The 23,453-nt window shown below is 39.9% G+C and overlaps 1 protein-coding gene across 1 annotated transcript in view; it reads left to right on the top strand.

Annotated features, from left to right (window-relative positions):
* DOCK4 (dedicator of cytokinesis 4) overlaps positions 1 to 23,453 on the top strand; it is a 271,626-nt gene that overhangs the window by 232,409 nt on the left and 15,764 nt on the right. The window contains exons 34-45 of the mRNA XM_069976155.1: positions 1,011 to 1,071; positions 2,796 to 2,889; positions 3,682 to 3,830; positions 8,769 to 8,855; positions 9,372 to 9,476; positions 11,249 to 11,390; positions 12,359 to 12,525; positions 13,975 to 14,061; positions 20,452 to 20,628; positions 20,936 to 21,019; positions 21,881 to 22,000; positions 22,334 to 22,455. Coding sequence (XP_069832256.1) covers positions 1,011 to 1,071; positions 2,796 to 2,889; positions 3,682 to 3,830; positions 8,769 to 8,855; positions 9,372 to 9,476; positions 11,249 to 11,390; positions 12,359 to 12,525; positions 13,975 to 14,061; positions 20,452 to 20,628; positions 20,936 to 21,019; positions 21,881 to 22,000; positions 22,334 to 22,455 — 1,395 coding nt within the window. The remainder of the gene's footprint in view (positions 1 to 1,010; positions 1,072 to 2,795; positions 2,890 to 3,681; positions 3,831 to 8,768; positions 8,856 to 9,371; positions 9,477 to 11,248; positions 11,391 to 12,358; positions 12,526 to 13,974; positions 14,062 to 20,451; positions 20,629 to 20,935; positions 21,020 to 21,880; positions 22,001 to 22,333; positions 22,456 to 23,453) is intronic.

Genomic DNA, 23,453 nt, shown 5'->3' with positions numbered 1-23,453 from the left:
TTTGGAAGTAAACATTTCAGAGCCTCCATTTTTAACCCTCATTGTTAAAGCCAGAGACCCCTTTAATGAATATACATATGACGTTCTGTTATTAATATTTAGGGTCCTATTAGACTAAGCCATTTTTTGTTTTCTCCGATTAACTATAAATGATTGCAAATGGGTGCTTTTGGGAAGGTCCTGAAATCATTCACCATAATACACGGAGTGAAAGTCTTTAGTTACAATCGCAATTCTGATAGTTTGTACGAGCAATCATATTTGTGAATGAATGATGTGTACATACACCAAAAGATTTGAGAATGATTAAAGTGACTTTATACCCACAATCTGAAACCCCCCCCCCAAACCACTTGTACCTTCGGATAGCTGCCTTAAATCCAAGATCTCTCCTGGGGTCCGTTTGGCAGGTGACGCAGTCATTGTCCAAAAAAATAAAATAAAAATTTTAAACTGGCAGCCCCGTGCCCTACGGGCGTGGCCTAGATTGTGTATGCATTAGGCTGGCACAACCTCTCTGTAAATGTTTCAGTGGCATTCCTAAGGATGAAGAGGGTGGGGAGGAGGGATGAAGGGGTGGTGCAAGGTTAGGGCACAGATACTCGCTTTGGGCACGGGGCTGCAAGTTTAAAAGTTGTTTTTTATGACAATAACCGCATCACCTACCGAATGGACCGCAGGACAGATCTTGGATTAAAAGCAGCTATCCAAAGGTACAAGTGGTTTGGGGGGGTCAGATTGTGGGTACAGAGTCACTTTAATGATGATTTTATGGTCAGCTCAAAAGATGCGATCAATGACATGCAAAATAATTTTCGTTAGTCATTTGATCGTTGCCTGTATACACACAGAAAGATTATTGCTTAAATTCGAATGATATAACGATTTGTCGCATGATAGCCTTTTTTATGTAATAGTCTTCTGTATTTTCTTTTACACCATGCACTCATAAAGCTGAGCTTTTCCTTTTCTAGCAGTTGTCATGAAGCCTATTGTTTCTTTTATTCTAGAGACTGCATGAAAATGGGAGAAGTAGATGGAAAAAAGATTGGGTGCACCGTTAGTCTATTGGTAAGGCACTTATTGCGCTTTATGACACATCCTGCATTGAAGTCTAAATGGAGATGTCTCGCATTCTGTTCTACACGTTATTTAATTTCCCATTAAACGTGACTCAAAGGCAGTAAAGCAAATCTATTCAGAGTGTAATGATGTGAAATAAACATTTCTTGCAGGTAAAAGAATAGCTCTGCTTATCTGGTTTGTCTTTATAGCCCAGGCAATTACTTGTGAGGACAATATTCAGACGCTAAAGATTTTTAATATGCAAACAAAATGCTGATACACACCAGACTCTGCGGAAAAAAGCGAACGAATACCATGTGAACTTGTCTAAAATAATGAGATGTAGTTAAAGCCGTCATAGCAACAGCCAAGCTTGACATCAGACGAAGGCTTGTTTAATACAGCAATTACAAGAGCATTTACCTTACATTCTGTGAGGCCTTCTTTAAGGGCATAGCTCCGAAGCTCTCAGATTATTTGAACTGTCATTCATACGAAATAAATGCATGTACACAAAATTACATGTCAAGGCTAAACATATTTTTAGAACCTAAAAGAGATGGTAGGATAAAACATACATTTTTGCAACTTTACTGGTTTCACGTGTGAAGTGAGGCTAACCATAAGGTGACTTGTATTGCTGTAAAGTGGGTGAAAAAGGATCACCCTGTTGACCATGCATCAAGCAAAAATTGGACCAGTTGGTTAAACATGTCAGTATATTTCTAAGAAAGGATTCAGGCTTTTGCTCTGCACCCTTTTTTAAATAGGCAGTTCTCATGCAGAATCTTTTTCTAAATCCATCAGCAGCTGCACAAATTCTAAGAACTACTGGGAATCTGTTGGCGCTATACAAATAAATATTTATTATTATTATTATTATTATTATTATTATTATTATTATTATTATTATTATTGTTGTTGTTATTGTTTTAGTGCAGAAAAATAAACCCAGACCCTGGCTGAACAAAACTTTAGCAATCTCACCATTTAAGGCTGGGTTTAAATATAGCGGTTGTGTGGTGTATTGCTAAATACTATGTTGAAAAACCACACCTGCTTTATAACACATTTCCCCAATTTTATTTATTGACTGTTCAAGTTTTTTTATTTTATATATTACACACTCTTATTTCACCTATAAAAACTTGCAATAACCATATGAAATGACAATTTGCTGTAAAACACATTTTCTCTGCACTGTAATTGGCCCTCTAGTACAATATAATATATATGTATATAAATATAAATTTATATTATGATATTGTACCTATTTTCCCATTACGAATTTTACTACAGATTTGTGTCTACTGCAGTACATCTTCATTGTAACCTACATCAAACAAACCCTGTGTCATACTCCACCCTATTTGTTCTCTTCATTTTGCTAACGTACATTTGGTATATATATATATATATATATATATATATATATATATATATATATATATATATGTATAAGACATAGAGCAGATAAAAGGGTGTATGACTGTAGGATCAGACTACACAGAGTTTGTTGTCTGTTACCATGGAGACACATAAGCTTGTATAGAACCTGTAGCCAAAAAATGCAGAGTTGCTTTGCTTTTCTCAGAAAAATTGGTTGCAATAAAACAACGATCACGTTCATTGCTAGTATTTGACGAGAATATTTTAACCTGTGTGTGTGTCTGTATTCTGTACTGTATATTAGGTATTAGGTGAATAACTTTGTATTTTTTACTTCTCAGAATTTTTATAAAACAGAGCTAAACAAAGAAGAAATGTATATACGTTATATACACAAACTCTATGATCTTCATATGAAAGCACAAAATTTCACAGGTAATGAAGCACTGAATATCTTTAACTATTGAGTGTTGCCTTTTTTTTTTTTTTTAAACGGATAAATTTTAATAGGACATGATCAGTAAAGGGGTACTCCGATTAAAACTAACTTGTCCTCTATCCACAGAATAGGGAAAAAGTAAGAGATTGTGTTTTTTTTGTTGTTTTTTTTTTTGGGGGGGGGGGGGGGGGGGGGGGCTGACCTCTGTATCCCCGATGATCTCAAGATTGGCTCCTGACTCCTTTGTTTTGAATAAAGCCGTGGGTCAGCACATGACCCGCTATTCTATTCATTCTCTATTCAGCCGCTAGAGAGAGCCGAGTACAGCACTCAGCTCTTTCTGGCGGCTCTGTAGAGAATGATTAGAGCTGCATGTCATTACCCAGAGCTGTATTCAAAATAAAGGAGCCAGGGTCTAATTTTGAGATCACCAGGGATACGGAGGTCTGACCTGCAATATGTTACTTTTTTTTATCGGAAAACCCCTTTTATTATTGTGACTAGTTTTATTATTTTTATATATGTCAGTGCAGATATATATGGTGAAAAGGTAGAATATCAGGACAACATAATGGTAAAGGTTGTTGCAGTTTGTGTGTAATAACACACAGCCACATCAAGCTTCTTAATGATCAAAGATGCGTCTAATTTTTATAGTGGACACTGTTGAAGTTCCTCCTTTTTTTTTTACAGACTGCAAATTGTCAGACTTCAGCATTAGTAGATTGCATTGTAGGGCTTCTATATATGTACATGGTATAGTTTATTGTTAAATTCTTACATTGCAGAGGCCGCCTATACACTTCTCCTGTATGATGAGTTATTGGAATGGTCTGATCGTCCATTAAGAGAATTTCTCAGCTACCCAATGCAGACAGAGTGGCAGCGAAAAGAATATCTTCATATGACAATCATCCAGAATTTTGATCGAGGGAAAGTAAGCCAGTTATTTGTCTTAATCTCACCTCTTGCTTTTATACTTGTTTTTTTATGATGTGTTTTGTTGATTTATATACAAAACCTAAAGGACCTCAGCATGCTGTTCGTTTTTTATAGTAGCATGCAGTATTCTATAATGACCTAAAACGGTATACCAAACAGTTATACTGAGTATGAGGAAAGTGCCTTAATAACTTATTTTATTTTGTAATAATTTAAAAAACAGGGATTACAGCACAAATTGTTGCCATTCCCAGTTTGTGTCAGGGAACAGTTGTAATGGATCTATGCGTTTTCTTTGTTGTATATGGTGGGCACTTATAACAAACGATCATAGTGATAATTGCCCTGTGTAAATGAACAAAAAGATCAATGAAAAATGAAAAATATTATTTATCGTTAACGTACATTGATTAGGCATAAATAAAACTCATTACTATATTTAGCAGTTAATGTAAATGCAGCTTGTATTGACATCTATGTTTACAATACTAATTCCTAACATGCCACAGGGGAATTAACTCTTAAAAAAAATAAGTTTGCACATAGGAATATGAGAGCTAAGAACATTTAAAAACTCTTCAGACTCTTTTTTTCCTCACATTTTGTTATGTTATGGCCTTGTGCTAAAATGTAACTTTTCCCATTTCATTCTGCACTCAATACCCCCATAATGAGAATGGGAATACAGGATTTTAGATATTTTTGCAAATCTTTTAACAAGTAAAAACTAAAATTTCACATGGACATATGTGTAAAGAACATGTGCTATGACATTCCCATTTCTCTTGACTATCTTTGAGATGTGACTACTCCTTGAATGCAGTTACCTGAGGTAACTTTTGTTGATTTGCCCTCTCTATATATAAGGTATCACAGCTATGCATATTAGAGCAAAAACTAAGCCATGAGGGGGAAAGAGCCGCCTGTAGAGCTCAGAGACGGGATTGTGTAGAGACACAGTTCAGGAGTGGGGTACATAAAAACGTTTCTGCTGCATTGAATGTTCCATAATTAAATGTAAAAAAATATGGAACAACTTTTCCTAGAGCTGGCTGCCCTAACAAACTAAGGCCTTGGTAACACAGGTGAACAAGAACTCAATAGTCACTCTGTCAAAGGTCCAAAGATCCTGTATGCAAATGGGAGAAATTTCCAGAAGGCCAACCATCACTGCAGAAGTCCACCAATCTGGTCTTTATGGCAGACTGACCAGAAAGAAGCCTTTGCTCTGTAAAAGACACATGAAAGCCCACAGGATTCTTTGGTCTGGTGAAATTAAGATTTAATGTTTTGGCCTATTACACTGTCCAATCATAAAATAAACAAGCGCTGATCTGCTAGATCGGCGCTTGTTTACTGAGCAATTACATGGGTGTAGTATCGGGTAGCAAGGGCTGCACGGAAATCATTAGCGATGTCTGTGCAGCCCTTGCCTTAATGTAAAATAATAAAGTATTAACTCATCTTATCACTTTCCTCGATATCCTCAAAGGCTTTCCCCAGTATCTGCAGCTCTACCTACAGTTCCGGTCACCGGCCAAGACAAGCCGCTAGTCGCTCAGTCAATTACTGCCCGGGGCCTGTCTCAGCCAATGTTTGGCTGAGCGGCAGCGACCTGTCAGTGCAGAGACCAGAACAGAAGGCAGAGCTGCTGACACCGAGGAACATAGTACAGTAAGTTAATACTTTTTTATTTTACTCTACATTAATCAGCCGTAAGCTGTGCATTGCTATTGCATGTAGCGATGCGCACTTGATGATTTTAGATCTGGATCTTTTCATCGTTTCATCAGTTGATGGTTCTCTTGAAGCAATAATCAGCTGAATTGGCCTGATTTGGCTGTTTATCGATCTGTATAATAGGGCCCAAAGTGTCATGTCTATAGCAACCAGACACTGCTCATTACCCGCCAAGTACCATACCTACAGTAAAGCATGGTGATGACAGCATTATGCTGTTGGAGGGTGGTTTTAAGTGGGACAGAGGGACTGGTAAATCTTAAGCCAACTGGTGTTAAGTGAAAGCTGAATAAAGAATGCAGTATTCTATATTCTTAATCAAAAACTGATATAGATTGCTCTTAACCTTAGACTGGGAAAAGGTTTGCCTTCCCACAAGACAATGACCCTCAGCACATAGACAGCACAGGAGTGGCTTAGGGACAATTCTGTGAATGTCCTCAAGCAGCCTAGTTTATAGCCCTTACTTGAACTCCCTCGAAAATCTAGACCTGAAAATGGCGTCCACTGACAGTCCACGTCCAACCTGACAGAGCGTGAGAGAATCTGCTGAGAAAAATTCAGGTGTGCAAACATTGCGGCATCATACCCAAGAACACTGGAGGCTAGAATCGCTGGTGAAAGTGCTTCAATTAAGTGCTGAGCAAAGGGTCTTATAGGATTTATAACACACTGTTTTCACTTTGTAGAATGATGGAGGAAGACCTGATTTTGTTTTTTTCTATTTAGCAAAAGGTAAAAGGGTATGAAGACTTTCCAGATGCATTCTGTATTCTAGAAGTTAGCCTAGCTTTATTGTGCTGTTAGTGAACTGCCAGCCGAGGCTTCCCCTTATGCTTTGAAATGATTTCCAGTGTTCATAATTAGCTTCTCCAGCTCAGTGATTCATATTCCCTCTGCAGACTGTTCTGGCAAGGTACACAGCTCAGAATGTATTCACATCCCAGCTATGCATTTCCTAGCAACAATGTATTCTGTGCAGACATAAATATATATTTATCCCCTGCACTCATCACACTTTTTACAGTAAAAAAGGCATTTTTTTTTTTTATGGGGGGGGATGAGTGAAAATGATTTAAGGGGAATGTGTTGCCAGGGGAGCCTGTATTAAAAGGAGTATCCAAGATTAGAAGAAGCGTAGCTTCTTTCTTGCAAAAACAGCACCACCTCTGTCCTCAGGTTGTGTGTGATATTAAAGTTTAGCTCCATTCACACCCACACCTAAACTACGGACAAGAGTCATGTTGTTTCTGGAAGAAAGCAGCCATGTGTTTCTAAGCCTGGACATTCCCTTTAATCTTTTAGTATTATGGACCATCCCTGGTGACACTGATCACAACACCACCTTAATTATTTTCATTTTACCTTACCTGAGATATTGGCAATAATATAAATTTGCAAATTACCTGTTTGGAGCATTGTGGATATTACTGTGCACCGCCATCCCCGATAAGAAAACTACTCCTATTTATACATTCATCCTCCTCCCAATTGATGTGGCCAGAGCACGCATACTCTTTCCACACCTGAATAGTAGCAGTGGATGGTGGTCATGCCACCTATATTTAATAAAGGTGCAAGTCGTAAAAGTTAAAATTATTTTTCTTGAAGGAGTTATCTAGGATTAGAAAAATATGGTAGCTTTCTTTAAAAAGAAAGAGAGCATGTGTCCTCAGTTTTTGTAGTGTATTACAGCTCAGTATCATTACAATAAACAGAGTTGAGGTGTCATATCTTACCATACAAGAAAAATCTATGCTTACCATTCTATCATTAGACATGAAAGAGAATGTGTTATCAGAAAATGACATACTGTTTAAATCATGGTTTTTATTATTATTTTTTTTTTTTTCCATTTTACTATGTATATATGAAAATAATCCTGAAATTTTGCACTTTACATTTTGGCCACCAGGCCTAAAGGGAAACTAGCAGTAGGTTAGAAGACTCGAACCTGTTATGTTTCCATTGCACATGGAACTCTGAGGGTAATTTTCTTACCTTCATCCTCAATCACATTTTTGGTAAATTTTCAGTTGAATTCATATGTAAATGAAGCTTTAGTGCACAGGGACTGTACCAGTCTGTCTCGCCTCTCACCATGAATATTAATCCAGCACTTTTCAGTAATGAGCGCCTCTCCAATAACCTCCATCAGTTCCCAGCCAAGAATTGTTGCAGAACATCTCCTTTAACAGCAGACTATTGTTTCAGTGAGGTTCCAGCCCCGGCTGCATTCACTCGCTGTCTGCTCTTTCTTTAGCATCATTCAGCACAAGACAGCACACTGTAACATACCTCACTCTTCATAAATGTCCGAGTGAAGCTATATGTATATATGATAGAGAGATGGTGTTGTAGGCTGGATGAGCTAATCAGGCCTTCTGTTACATCAGAGGATGATTCATTATCACTGGATAGAGGCAGGAGTCAGGAAGCTGTAGATAATACCTCATTGTATAGTTCTTTTATTTTCAACTTTCTGTCTGTGGTAAATCAAGCAAAACATGCTGAAGCCAGTACTTTTAGTGACAACCGCTAAATTAGTAAGTTATATGTCTGGAATGGCTTATTTAAAAACTGTTATTGATACCAAAATGCCCCTTTAAGTTCTGGCTGTGCTGTTGCTGCTTCTGCCATAGATCTGGGCTGCTTTTAGCTAAGTGGTGAGTCAACTGCTCTGTCTTTTTTTAACTCTCTCTCCTCTAACAGTTATGTAGTGGTAGAGATATCAGTAGTCCTCAGTAGAGAGTAAATTGCATTAGTGATGGAGGAAAGCACCCATCTATAGGGGAGGGGGAAGAGGTTACACAAGTATTGATAGTGGAGAAAACCTACAATAGAATTGTATACACCGGCAGCATGAGTGTCTGCGGACCTAGTGAAAGTATTCTGTATTCACATCATGTATTACTGGGAAGGTCACACCCACAGGAGTCTAATTTGAATCTGAAGAGGTTGCAAACCCCAAATCATTGGTTGGTCTGAAAATGAGAGATTAATGAAGATTGTTCACTGAAGCTTAGTGCAATAAGATAAATTAACTACTAACATATGTAAAATGTCAAATGTGTCTAGATTCTAAATAAAATAAACAACCATATTAAAAATAGCATACTCTGTGATGAGAATATGCTAATAATGGTTCATACCGTGTTTTGTCACTTTTCACCTTTTTTTTCTCTCTTCACAGTGTTGGGAAAATGGAATAATACTTTGCAGGAAACTTGCTGAGCAATATGAAAACTATTATGACTACAGGAATCTCAGTAAAATGAGGGTAACTGACATTAGTGAATTAAAGGGGATGGGTTAAAAATGAAGAGAAAGAAGCAGTACTCACCCTAGCAATTCCTAGCCTCTGCCTATCTGGTCTTCGTAGCTTTAATGAGAGTGCAGCTGTGACAGACTGCTCCTGTCGGTGATTCCATGCTCTTTGCTCCTGAGCCCATGTAATCACCATGATGTATTGGTACATCATTGTGTGGCAAGACACTGTACACTATGGCAAACCATTATGTCATGCTGCTCCAAGCATTTAAATGTTACAGAAAAAAATGGCTTGCACCAGCAAATCATGTATATTTGAGGTACTGCTTCTATGAAAAAATAGTTCCATACGTATGGCTTGTGATAGAGCCTTGGTGGCACAGGCTGCTCCTTACTAGGAAGCTGTACAGCCTCCACCCATTGCAGGTCTTTTGTATATGCGTAAAGCAAATAGCGATCACCGTTGATGTAAGATGAGTGTCGTGGTGACTGACTTGATAAAAGCATATTTTCTTTATTTGTACAGATGATGGAGGCATCTCTCTATGATAAAATAATGGACCAACAGCGCCTGGAGCCAGAGTTCTTTAGGGTTGGGTTCTATGGGAAGAAATTCCCATTTTTTTTAAGGGTAAGTTTTCTCAGTAACTATGAATATAAAGCAAATGTACCATCTTATGACCAATAATAAGATTTACATGCCACCCTGTTGGTGCTGAACTTTTTTTTTTGAAGACACCTGATTCCCATTATATTTGGCTGCAAATTAGGTACGTTGTGCACTGGAGGCAGGCCCAACTCAAGCAATTCAAAGATATTTCCTCCCCCCCCCCCCCCCCCCCACACACACACACGTGCCTTATGTTTTCAGACACATCTCCAGTCTCTCTCTCAGCCCCACCTCTATCATGAGCCTGAGTAAATAAGCCTGCGCAGTAGGACTCGTACCGTGCTCTGATGATGGCACTATGTACCTCATTTGCATTTCCCCATACAGGCAAATATAACTGGAGCCAGGTGGCAGATACAAAAAAGCTTCACACCAGCTGATTGCAAAATGCATAGAAAACACAAAGCCGACGGCACCCACCAGGATACAAATCCAAACAACATTTATTGTAGACCAACTCATCACATCAACCGGAATGCAGCATCAGATTACAGATGTTTCGCAGCAAAAGCTGCTTCCCTTTTGCCCCTGACAAGGACTTCTCTGGATTTTATGGCTTAGCACCCTTGGTCTGGGACTGAGTGCATGTGTGGATCTCTGTGTTACATGCAGGTTGTTCTGGGACCAGTAGTGTTGGCAAACTTTATTTGTTTCTACACAGCTGAGATCTTTGCACCTGACCCAGCAAGTAAGGAGCTGAGTGGCAATGCACAACTCCTAGACTAGACTGTTAAGCTGCAATCTTTACAGACCTAAACATTTTTACATTTGATTAGTGACACTGATCATTGGGTCCTTAAGGACATCATGGGTCCTTAAGTGACAGGCTCCCATGGCGTACTGGTACTTCATGGGTCCTTAAGGTCTTAAACCTGGGCAACCCCATCCCCGCCTGCTCCTGGCAGTATGGCCTGGTATCCTTCCTCTGCACTGCAGCTTCTAGTGATCATGTAATGCTGTGCATTGCCATTTGTCTCCTTCTTCACTGGGACTGGCTACTGCTTTGTGTCTGGTCCCAAAAGAGTTAAATAGTGATGCACAACATATTCACTTAACTCCTGTCTGGCAGACTGAGACATACAATGTATTCCTCCAGCTCAGACCAAGATGGACCGCAGGTGTATAGACACAGGCCCAACTCAGAAGTAAAATAAAACCAGTGCACTATGGGAGAGATTTAAGCGTGTAAAATTTAGACTGGTGCAAACTGGCCACAGCAACCAATCACAGCTCCTCTTTTCTTTCAACAGAGCTGGAAGCTGAGCTGTGATTGGTTGTTGTGGGCAGTTTGCACCAATCTAAATTTTACACTCTTAAATCTCCCCCTATATGTACAAACACAGAGCTGTATCTGATTTCAGGAGAAAGGTTTATTACACAATCTTCATAAAGGTACTGCATTTTTTTTTAGGAAACCAGAACAAGATTCCATAACCATCCTCTTATTGTTCCCAAATTCCCACTAGTCATTAAACTGACACAAACACACAACCAGCTAATTAAGACTGGTAGAACACTACTTCTAGGAAATACACAGGCTTCTCCTGAGATGAGGACACATTTAGGTCTTCTGTACTAGTATAGTTAGCCACATTGTTTTAGCAGAATCTGAACAAACTCTTTATAGAATGTGATCACTGTTTCATTTTTGTTATTACCTGTATAGTCATGTTCTGGAACAAGATACAGTTGATAAATTGGAATGGTAATGACTCAAGTTATCTCCCCACCAGAATAAAGAATTTGTTTGTCGAGGCCATGACTATGAAAGACTGGAAGCTTTCCAGCAGCGCATGCTTACAGAATTTCCCCATGCTATTGCAATGCAGCATGCCAACCAGCCTGATGAAACTATCTTCCAGGCAGAAGCCCAGTGTATCCTTTCAACAGACCACCTTATTTATGCTAGGTGTACTGTAATTATATTAAAATCACATTTTATTTCTTTCTCATCTGCAAGTAGAATTTATTTCTAGTTTTACAAAAACACATGGTATTATAACATAATGTTTCCTGGTTAACAGCTGTTGTATTGATTTTAATTGGTGGTGGTAGCTAAATATTATTTTGTTTCTGTTAAGGGGTGACTTCATGTTTTGTAATTATTAAAATTAAAGGGGTACTCCAGACAAGAAGTTTTTTTTTCCACTATAGCCAGGGAGGGGGTGGATAGAGGCAACAACATCCACTTACCTCCCCTGTACCAGTGCTTGGTCCCACATCGCACGGCTTCGGTCTGTGGTGCCGGCCGCTGACTAGTCTGTGACATGGCTTGAGACGTGATGTGTCCTGCATGCTCAGCCATTCAGCAGCTGTAGCTGGATCCTGCCTCTTCTACTGAATAGTGGGTCGGGCTGGAAACATCACGTCTCAAGCCATGTCACTGACCAGTCAGTGGCCGGCACCACAGACCGGAGCCGTGCGATGTGGGACTCAGCACTGGAACAGGGGAGGTAAGTTGACATTGTTGCCTCCATCCACCCCCTCCCTGGCCATAGCGATAAAACAAAACCCTGTTGCCCAGAGTACCCCTTTACCTTAAAATTTTTTTGTATAAAAAATTATTACTATAGTTACAGTAGACACATTTCTTTCCTCCTGATGCCTCCCCCCCCCCAGCATGTTTTGAATCTATATAGAGAGGGAGAGAGAGAGAACTTTAATTATACACCACAAGATCATTTTTATTGAAGTGTAAATGTTTCCTCAAGCTCTTCAATCATTTAATTTCCTATATATTATTTTGTGCTTATACTTTATTACATGTTAAATGTGTTAAAAGGAATTGCATTTTAATTTGTTTTGCGTTGCTTCTTCTGGAATAACCTTGACTCTGTGTCTAGATTTACAAATTTATGCAGTCACTCCAATTCCTGAAAGTCAAGAGGTTCTGCAGAGGGAGGGTATTCCTGATAATATCAAAAGCTTTTACAAAGTGAATCACATTTGGAGGTTTCGGTATGACAGACCTTTCCATAAGGGCACAAAGGACAAAGAAAATGAATTCAAGGTAAAATGTGCATCCGCAAACTATGCTCCAGTTTCCTGGTACATACAGTGTAATGTTTAGCAGGCTTGTATCCTTAAGAATGTGCAGAGTGCATAGGAGGTGACATTTTTTTTTCTTTACACATTTCCTCCTTTACACATTTCCTATTACTGCTATTTAACACAAGGAATTTTGTGTTAGTAGAAATGACTACTTTGCATTTGAATATTCTCAGTACAGAGAGAGAGAGAGAGCTTTCAATTACATCTAGACGTTTATCATCCGGATGAAAATGGGGAAGTGGATCCCTTGAAAGGACTTTTGTCCTCTGGAGATTTTTCAGTGCTAAAGATAGGTTCCTATCTTTTCACAGGACTGTGCAAAAGATTTAATGTAACGTTAACAAAAAACATTACTGTTTTAAAAGCTAATAAAATATATAATCAAGTGAATAACAGTAAGTATCTTGTCATCAAAAGATGAGCTTTATACTAGGCAGCAAGTGAACGGTTACTTCATGAAGTTGGTATGTTAGAAAAAGGACACTTCTAAATCTAAACAACTTTTATAAGGGGCACATTTTGTTGTCAGGGATATTTGCTGGTCAAAGCACCCTCAAAATGACAGATCTTGTTAAAATGTTTTAACTGGTGGACAACATAATGGATACCCAAGGCTCATTGATGCACGCAGGGAGGTAAGGCTAGCCCAATACAATAACAAAGAGCTATAGGAAAAATATTTTTGCACCATAGTGAGAGAATCTATTTCAAAGGGTTTCTTATCTTCATTATCAGCACAGTTTTTGCTAAATCTTCACTTTAATCCATATATAAATTAGGTGGTTTCGTGCAGTGGGGGTGGGACTAGCACTCTCAGTGCATCAATCCACTCGCCTCATGAATATTGTTGTTGCAACCTGCCTCTCATTACTACATAGCACAAGATGATGTTCATGAGGTGGTGTGATCAGTGCACTGAAGGCGGTAGTCACCACCCCCTTGCACCAAACCACCTCATTTACACGTTGATTAAAGTGAACATTCAGGGAAAAGGCATTGAATGAAGGTAAGAAAATCCCCTTCATTCTCAGCATTCTGTGCAGCTATGGGAATATAACACCAGGTTACATTCTTCTAACCTGCTGTTAGTTTCCCTTTAAACAGTTACTATCCTTTTATTAAACCTTTAAGCGTTCAGATGTGTAAGTAGCACTATAATGTGTAAATGGTATTTTAAAGGGGTTGTCTGGTTAGTAAAAAATTATATTAAGCTAAAGCAGGCATAAAAATAAAATAGACTATATACTCCACTTTCCAGAGCCTCCACAGTACTAATGTACTTGGTCTCTGCCAGTTTCTGGCAAGTTTCATATATTCCCAATGTAAATAAATGACTGGTTGCCTGCTCTGTCCAATTGAGTTATTATTCAAATCTAATTTGATGAAAAATATTTTTTTTTATTTTAAGAGTCTCTGGGTAGAGAGAACAGCTCTGACACTAGTGCAAAGCCTGCCTGGTATTTCACGATGGTTTGAAGTTGAAAAACGTGAAGTGGTAAGTTGGAGTATGCTTATTCCTTGTTAAAATTGGTTAGTTTAATATGTTGCCTAATCACACAGTCTGATATATTTTGATAATAATTAGGTCTGAGTCCAATAAGGTAGCAGAGTATAACATTCAGCTATCTTTATCAGGCCCATAGTGTTCAATGAAGTGGCAGCATGCATGTCCAGCCACTACTCCATTTAAACAGGGCTCACAGGCTTTCTGTCCTTGAGGTATTCCAGAAAAAATAAACTTTTCCCCTATCCACAGAATAGGGGAAAAGTAGGAGAGCGTGGGGGGTACGACCTCTGAACCCCCCGCCGATCCCTGCATCGGACCCCGGCTTCTGTATTATGAATAGAGCCGTGGGTACCTGCGGCTCTATTCATTCCTATGAATCAATGGAAAAAGCCAAAAACAGCGCTCCTCCGGCGTACTTGGCTCTTTAGCAATGAATAGAGCCGTGGGTCACATAACATACCCACGGCTCTATTCATAATACAGAAGCCGGGGCCCGTTATGGAGGGTGGCGGGGGTTCAGAGGTTGGACCCCCGCGATCTCTTACTTTTCCCCTATCCTGTGGATAGGGAAAAAGTTCATTTTTCCTGGAATACCCCTTTAAATACACTTTAAAGTGTATCTGTCATCAAGTGTCTTACAAAAATACATGGAGACTAATTTGTGTAGTGTCTATGATCCTTCCTTTTTTTATGATTCATTTTTTTAATCTTTTGCTTTGTCAGCAGTACTTTCTCTGCTCACCTTATCTGCAGTTCATGTAAACTCTGTGGGCGTGTACATGAAGTGATGTCATCTGCCCTCATAGCCTGCCAAGTAAGGGCAGTAGAGGAGCACAGAACCCTGAGGAAAGCTGTGATACACTAATTTACATAAAACAATTGCTTATTTGTTTATTTTCTTACTACATTACAGTTGTTGCTGCATAACAGGAATTATATTAACACTTGCATAAAAATAAAATGTCCACTCATCACTGTAATAAAATAGCAACTTTGCCAACTTGTCTATGTCAAACAAGACCATTCATGCACACCTGACAATGACACCTAAGCCATGCCAGTAGGATAATCACTGATCTCATATCAAAGCAGTGTATATGTACTGCATTGATCTCTATGAGAGATAAGTGCAGTCATCATGCAGACCCAGGGGGACTTCAAGTTATTGTCTTAAAAAAAATAAAATAATAATTAATAAAAGAATCCCATCCCATAATAAAAGTTTAAATCCTCCCCTTTCACATTTTGTAAATAAAAACCCAGAAAAGCTCTAACTCTTCCCACTTGATACCCCTATTCCTATTTTGCATAAACCAAGTGGTGCAGCATTTAATAAATTTCCCCCTTTATTTCCAGTATGTATTTTTGGAGAAAAAAATTATACATTTATACATTGTGTACAGCGCATAATATCTATGGGGCATTTTTCTATTGTATATATAAATCTAGAAATACTGAAAATCATAGATTGCCACTTTGCCATTTTTCCGGCATTTTGAGAATTTCTTATGCCAGTCTCTTTTTTTCCCAAGCCTCTACAAACAAACAAACAAACAAACAAAAGCCTAGTGTCTGTGACCTTAATTTGCAGGCTGCATTTCTGGAAGTGCACAGTGAGGCTTGCTGTTGTTTCCCAGTCTATGGATAGTGATGTATAAGAGTTGTTATTAAACTATCCACTGCCAGCTGCAGTAGATTTTGTTTCCTTCCCCCTTATTTTGAAAGGGACATTATTTGGAGCATACATTATGAAAGCAATGCATGCTTTGTAGTGGTCCCAATCACAAGTGCACGGTTATTCCTTAGTAGCCTAGTGATAATTTTATGGTATCTAAACTCACAGAAAAGTTTTTAAATTATGGTGTCTATGTAAGGGACATGGTTATTAATCACCCATATCACATATGTAGAACAGTACCATGGAAACAAGGCTACATTTTCGTGTATAAGTTCCATCACAGTTTAGTAAGAAATGCAGAAATGGTGATTATCTTTAGAGAGTCACTGTCGTATTTATTTATTTATTTTTTTGTACAAATCAATAGTCCAGGCGATTTTAAGAAACTTTGTAATTAGGTTTATTAGCCAAATATACCATTATCTGCATTCAAAAAGCCTCTTCCCAGGGCCCCCCCCTTCCTTCCTCTTTTCCATTCACTGCGGAAAATCAGGAAATGGTGACTTGTTGCATCAGACGTACCCAGTCTGGTCTATAGAGAGGGGAGGGGGGAGAAGGAAGGAGGGAGTTAGCCGACAGCAGAAAGCAGATAACAAAGGATTACAGGCACTGAGCTGGGTGACAGATGTAGTCAGAGCTCAGAGAGGTCAGTGGTGACTGTCAGAGGAGATAGCCAGTGATGTATTTGTAGATTAACTCTTTGTTGTCCTGTTTTGGGGTTTTATTTAGCTCTCTCCATAGGAGAACAAGGAAGACAGGGGGGAGAGCTTCAAACTGCTTTTTTCATGATAAAAATTAATTTTTCGGCTAATAAACCCAATGACAAAGTTTCTTAAAATCGCCTGGACTATTGATTTCTGCATAACAATTTTTCATGACCGTGACACTTTAAATGCTGAAAATTAAGAACAGTCTGCCAAAATTACCCTATCCATCACACACATCAGTACTAATGGCTCAAAAAACCAAGACTAGGCAAAACTAGGATTCATGAGAAAGTAGCAGAAACCCTTTTAAGATAATTTGCCCATGTGGCACTTTGATAGGGGTCTTTTTATATGAGGTAAACAGTCTTGTCAGTACAGAAGTGAAGCTTTTTTGCCTAATGACATCTGTTAAAGCAGTGATGGGGAATCTTCAGCTGTTCAGCTGTTGCAAAACTGCACAACGATTCCCATCATGGGAATCACAATGGCAATCATAGTTTTGCAACAGCTGGAGGGCCGAAGGTTCCCCATCCCAGTGTTAAAGGTTTCTAATAATCACTTATACTATTGATTTCTTCAAAGTTGTTTGAAATGACCGTTACCCTAAGGGTACAAACACTCACCGCAGATACGCAGCAGATACGCAGCAGATAGGCAGCAGATTTGATACTGTGTTCAGTTATTTAGATCTAATCTGCTGCGTATCGCAGCAGTAAATACGCAGCGTATAAGCCGTGTGTGTTTGTACCCTAAAAGAGAAAATAACAGCAGGTTCGTAGATACAAACCTGGAGGTACCTGTAGGGGAAGTTATGATTATTCCAGAGATTATCTTTGTCTCTGGACCCATTGTTCCATTTTTGGGTACAAGTTTCAAAACAAAATATGTAAATTAGCAGCTTTCTCCAGCCCCTCCCATCGGCATGTTCATTACCACTTATGCACAGGGGTGGTCTTAGCATTTCTGAGGCCCCAAGCTAAGTCGTGTCCGGGCCCCCCCTCTCGACATGCGTCCCCCCCCCCCCCAGTAGTCCTCTTATAACCCTCCTACCACCATACAGAGATTACATATTGCCTCAAAACTCCTCTGAACAAAACAGAAAGATATCACCAATGATGTCATTACATAATACTGCTACACTATGACCACTATCACTACAAGCCTATAACAGAGTGCAGATACATCCAGTCACTCACACACAGGGGGCGTCTTCTCTGATCAGCATCTTTTACTTCTTTCTTTCTCTCTCCATCCAGCCTGGGCCACCTTAAAGTCTTCTTCCGGCTGTGAATCCTCTCTCAAAAATCTGTCAGAGAAATATTTTAGGCTCCAACACATACAGTAGTTAGGTCCCCTGTACCCCTCTATAGTAGTTACACTCTGTGCCCCCACAGATTTAAGGTGTCCCTGTTCTCCCAATTAATAATTAGGTATGTTCTGTGCCCCAGTATAGTAGTAAGGTATATAGGCACCTCTGTGCAGTCCCAATGTAATATCGACCGCTGTGCGCTGCTGCAGTAGTATATACCGCTTGTGTGTATCCCCCAGTATTATATACTCCTTGTGTGCTGCCCCCAGTAGTATACAGACCCCTGTGTGCTCCCCCAGTTATATATAGATCCCTGTGTGCTGCCCCAGTAGTATATAGACCCCCTTGTGTGCTTCCCCAGTTATATATAGACCCCTGTGTGCTGCCCCAGTTATATATAGATACCCTGTGTGCTGCACCAGTTATACATAGCCCCCTGTGCTGCCCCCAATTGTATATACCCCCTGTGTGCTCCCCCCAGTTGTATATACCCCCGTGTGCTACCCCTCTTTTATATAGCCCCCTGTGCGCCCCCCAGTAGTCTATAGCCCCCTGTGTGTTCCCTCTGTTTATATAGACCCCCTGTGTGCTCCCCCCATTATATAACCCCCTGTGTGCTCTCCCCCCCGTTTATATAGGCCCCCTGTATGCTCCCTCTGTTATACAGCCCCCCTGTGTGCTCCCCCTTTTATATAGATCCCCTGTGCTCTTCCATAAGTATATAGACTCCCTGTGAGGCCCCCCGTTTTTATAGCCACCCTGTGCACCCCCCCCCCGTTTATATAGACCCCCGCTGTGTGCTCCCCCACATTTATATAGACCCCCCGCTATGTGCTCCCCCTCCCATATAGTATATAACACAAAAAAAAAAAAAACACTTACACTCACCTGGGTCCGACCGTCTCCTCTTGTCTTCACTCTTGTGGCCGCGGGAATTGTTTTCCCTGCGGTCACAAGAGGCTTCTCTCCAGTGACTCCTGTAGAGCGCCGACACCAGGGATACAGAGCGGTCTCTTGTGACCGCAGGGAAACACTTCCTGCGCCCACAAGAGTGACTGACAAGGAGGGAGCCAATTGCTCTCACCCTGTCAGTGCCGCTGCTGCCTGTAACTATGTGTGCTCGTTAAGATCACAGCAGCGGAGCAGCGGTCTTGGGCACCAGAGCGGGGCCCCCCTCTATGTTGGGGGGCCCACGCAATTGCGTGGGATGCTTGGTGCCCAAGACCGCTACTGCTTATGCATATACATATATGCATAGGTAATGATATGTCCCTTCCTCCCCAGATGCACAGTACCACTAGTCCGGAGTTTCAAAATGTGGGCTGGGGAATAAAAACTTACAAATGTCCCTCTGTGCAGCTCTCATATTTTATTAGTGCTCCCTGTTCAGATCTCATATAGTATTAGCCCTCTCTGTGTGGTCCCCATATTGTATTTGGCTCTCATATAGCACTAGGCACCAATATGAAGTCCCAATATACTATTTGACCCGTGTGTGCAGCTCCCATATAGTTTTAGGTCCCTGTCTGCATCTCTCATATTTCATTAGGCCCCGCTGTGCAGTTCCCATATGGTATTAGGTCCCTCTGTACAGCTCCCATACAATATTGGGCCCCTCTGTGCTACTCCCATATAGTATTTGGGGTCTCTACACAGTTCCCATATGGTATTAGGCCCCTCTGTGCGGTTCCTTTGTGGTATAAGGCTCCTCTGTGCAGCCTTTATATAGTTGATGACTCCCTTTGTGGAGCCCACCATATAGTATTAGGCCCCTGTGTGCAGCCCTTATACAATACTAGGCCCCTTTGTGCAGCCCTCATAAAAATAAAACTTTACTAATCCATCACTACCCTTCTCTTAGCATGCACTCTCTCCTCTTCTCTCTTTCGACAACATGCTGGGGATTTCCAGCTCAAGCAGCATCTCTGTCACACACCACTTACACCAGATGTCCCAGCATCGTCAGTGTTGCTCTATCAATTTTATGTGAATGAAGTAGTATTCTCACCTGGGTATCCAGGACGGGTATCCTGGATTCCCAGGGCTGCCCTACTGCACAGCTGTCAAGGCCAACCAAAGGTTTATGTGGCCCTCTTGTGTGCCAGTCCACTGCTGGAGTTATATGCTATTATCATAAGTTGATATAAATTTCTGACCTGTTAAGCATTTGAGACACTTTGCTTACTGTAGTGTTTAACTTGTTACATGTATATCCACATGTGTCATCATAATTAAAACCACAGATTACTTTTTCACACTATACCAGTGTTCATACTTTCACACTGGACACCAATAATACTTTTATTAAAGCAAATGTACCATTTTATGTATATTTTTTAAATTTCACACTACCCTGTTGGTGTCAGCACAGAGATCCCGGTGCCGTGGTCCTTTTTTCAAAATGCCACCTGGTTCCTGTGATCGGCGCAGTTTCCTTCATGTACACTTTTGCCCGCTCAATGCACTGCAGGGGGCCTATTGCCCCCAGTATAACCAAATCCCCTCCCCTCGATGACAAGCCAGAGAGGGACTTGGGGGGCACCAATTGCAGTTTGAAAAATAGGCCGTGCCACCGGGCAAAAGATTTGCAAGGCTAATTGGTACATTTGCTTTTTAAAAAAATTATCATACAGTATCTGTAATATTTAAAGCACTACTTAAAATGTTTCTGCCCAATTTCCTAGGTGGAGATGAGCCCACTTGAAAATGCAATTGAGGTCTTAGAAAATAAGAATCAGCAACTGAGAACTCTTATCAGTCAGTGTCAGACAAGGCAGATGCAGAATATAAATCCTCTGACAATGTGCCTGAATGGGGTTATTGATGCTGCAGTAAATGGAGGAGTTTCAAGGTATCAAGAGGTAAAATAATTAACTTTCATTTGAACTTTTTTCAAGTTAACCTAAAATGTCCATCAATGTTTTATACTTTGCCTAATCTAGTATAACACACGCACACACGCACACACACACACACACACACACATACGCACACAGTTTCTAATATGTGGTTTACCTGTACGTTAACTACAGATTTTCTACGCAGGACATATGACATTCTAGAAAATAAAGTGCCTGTTAGAATACAGTTTTCAAAGCCTTGGGTCAATGATGTCTACAGCTTGTGACTATAACCAAGGCTCACAGTATTATGTTTTTTTTTCCATAGGCATTCTTTGTGAAGGAGTACATCTTCAACCACCCTGAGGATGGAGATAAGATCTCACGCCTGAGAGAACTAATGCTAGAACAGGTAGTGTGCAAAAGACAGATAATAAAGTCAGTTAGGTAAGAAAAAAATAAAGGTGGGTGGACGAAGGGCAAACCTCAAACTAAAAAGGTTCTACTTTTCTACACCTTTATTACTTGTGAATTCATGGTCAGCTCTTGTTTAGAATGGCCTTCTGTGTCCCATAAAATAAACATTAAAGAAATGTATACATTTTGACACCAAGAAAGAAAGAACATTCTAGATTTTCTATGGTACAGCACTTGTACCTGATATGTAAGTAAGAAGGAAAGGTCTCTCTCATTTTAAATGAAATGTTTACCTCTGAGCTGTGTGAACCCATTTCTTGAATATATTTAAGGAGTACTCCCACCTCAACTAACATAGGTAATTTTTAAATACTTTCATTTTGCAAACTTCTTCTGATATGCCTGGTGTTTTCCTGGTGTATGTAGAGTGGTGGTTGGTAATCTAGGCAATAGGCTGTTAACAAAGAGAGGAGAAGAGCAGCATGTCAGGGGAAGGAGACAAGTTTGTTAAATCAATGTATTTGTAAATATATTTAACTTGCAGGGACCTACAAGTATACTTATATTGGTTTAGATAGGAATACCCCTTTTAAGAATACTGTACTTAAAATGAGAGGCAGCTTTCTTTCTCCTTCTGTTTGTAACCTCTTACATTATTATTCATACATGTCCTTCACTTGACTAAAGATTAAGTGCTGTTGTTTTCTCAACATTCGTACAAGACAGCTGCAGCCAAGAATTTTGCCCTCTATGGAGGATTAAAAGTGCACTAGTGATGTGGTGTGGTACTGTTCTCCTACCCATGACTTTACAGTCATTGTACATGTTAAGTACTTAGTCTTCATATGTTTTTCAGGCTCAGATATTAGAATTTGGGTTAGCTGTTCATGAGAAATTTGTGCCTCAAGATATGAGACCATTGCATAAGAAGATGGTGGACCAGTTCTTTGTACTGAAATCGAGCCTGGGAATACAGGTATAGTAGTATCAATGATAGGTACATTGAGACCTAGTGAAATTCAAGTATCAAATTACTATAGATTTTGAGAAATTAAGCAACAGTGACCTCTTTTGGTTAATAGGTTTAATTACCGCTCACCCTGAAAAATTCTCAGTTGGTGTCAAGCTGGGTGTTACTACACCATAAATATGTGTGACCACAAGTAATATTTTAGCATTTGATTAAAATACTATGATTTCTACACTGCAAAATTTTATATCTTCTGCCATTTAATAGTCAGACTGATAGGGTCATAATTTTCTTGATTATTCTAAATTGTTTGCTAACCTTTTTTTCCTGTGGCTATAGGATTTCTCAGCTTGTGTACCACCTAGTCCTGTAAACTTCCCCAATGGAAGTCCTCGCATCCCTAGAAACTCAGCCCCAGCCATTATGGGTCCAGATGCTGCGCGTGTGGTACCAAGACGAAGGTAATATGAATGTGATGTTACTAGATTATTGGTTATATTATGACTTGCGGAGTATATCCATCATTTGACAAGCTTATCACAAGAAACCACATGAAATATAGAGTGATTCAGATAACTCAAATGTATTAATGTGAAAAGACACGATCTATCTGAGTTTTGTCTATACACTACAAATGTTTAAAGTGATATCCATTTACCAAGTATATTATTTATTTAGCACATTTCAACAAGCAAAAAGGTTTTCTTGCTTCACTTTCACCATCTTATGTCACACTTTGGTTCTTGAAGATGAAACCTGTGCTGTGATTGGTTGCCATCAGAATTAAGCCAGGTTTGCTTTTATTTTCAGTCGCTGTCCATTTAGCACTGATCACGTTAACTTACAGGCCTTTACTTTTGCACCATCCTTTTTTTAACCACTGTGTATGTATAATAGGGAAGCCTGCAGAATGTCAAATTTAAATACGTGGTCCAGTAGGAGGTCACAGGGGGTCTGACCTCTTTACATCCCCTCCACCAATCTCCGTATCGGGCCCCTCCGGCTCTGTTATGAATAGAGCCGCGGGTCTGGCACACAACCCACAGCTTTATTCATTCCTATGGAGCGATGGAAAGAGATAGTATGCCGTAAGAGTGATGTACTTGGCTCTTTTCATCGGCTCCATAGGAATGAATAGAGTGACATGGCCCAATGCGGATATCAGTGGAGGGTACAGAGGTCGGACCCCTGCAACCTCAATTTGTCCTGGACAACGTTTTTAAAGGGGTTGTCCAGTGATAAAACATTTTCTATCAAATCAACTGGATCATCTAGATTTGTAATTTACTTCTATGTAAAAATCTCAAGTCTTCCCATACTTATAAACTGTTGTATGTCCTGCAGGAAGTGTTGTTTTATTTACATTCAGACACAGTGCTCTCTGCTGACATCTCTGCCCGAGTCAGGAACTGTCCAGAGCAGTAGCAGATTGCCATAGAAAACCTCTCCTGCTCAGGAC

This window comes from Dendropsophus ebraccatus, chromosome 1 (genome assembly GCF_027789765.1).
Source record: "Dendropsophus ebraccatus isolate aDenEbr1 chromosome 1, aDenEbr1.pat, whole genome shotgun sequence".
Classification (NCBI taxonomy): domain Eukaryota; kingdom Metazoa; phylum Chordata; class Amphibia; order Anura; family Hylidae; genus Dendropsophus; species Dendropsophus ebraccatus.
The sequence above is the reverse complement of the archived record's forward strand: the minus strand, read 5'-3'. Positions and strand labels throughout refer to the sequence as shown.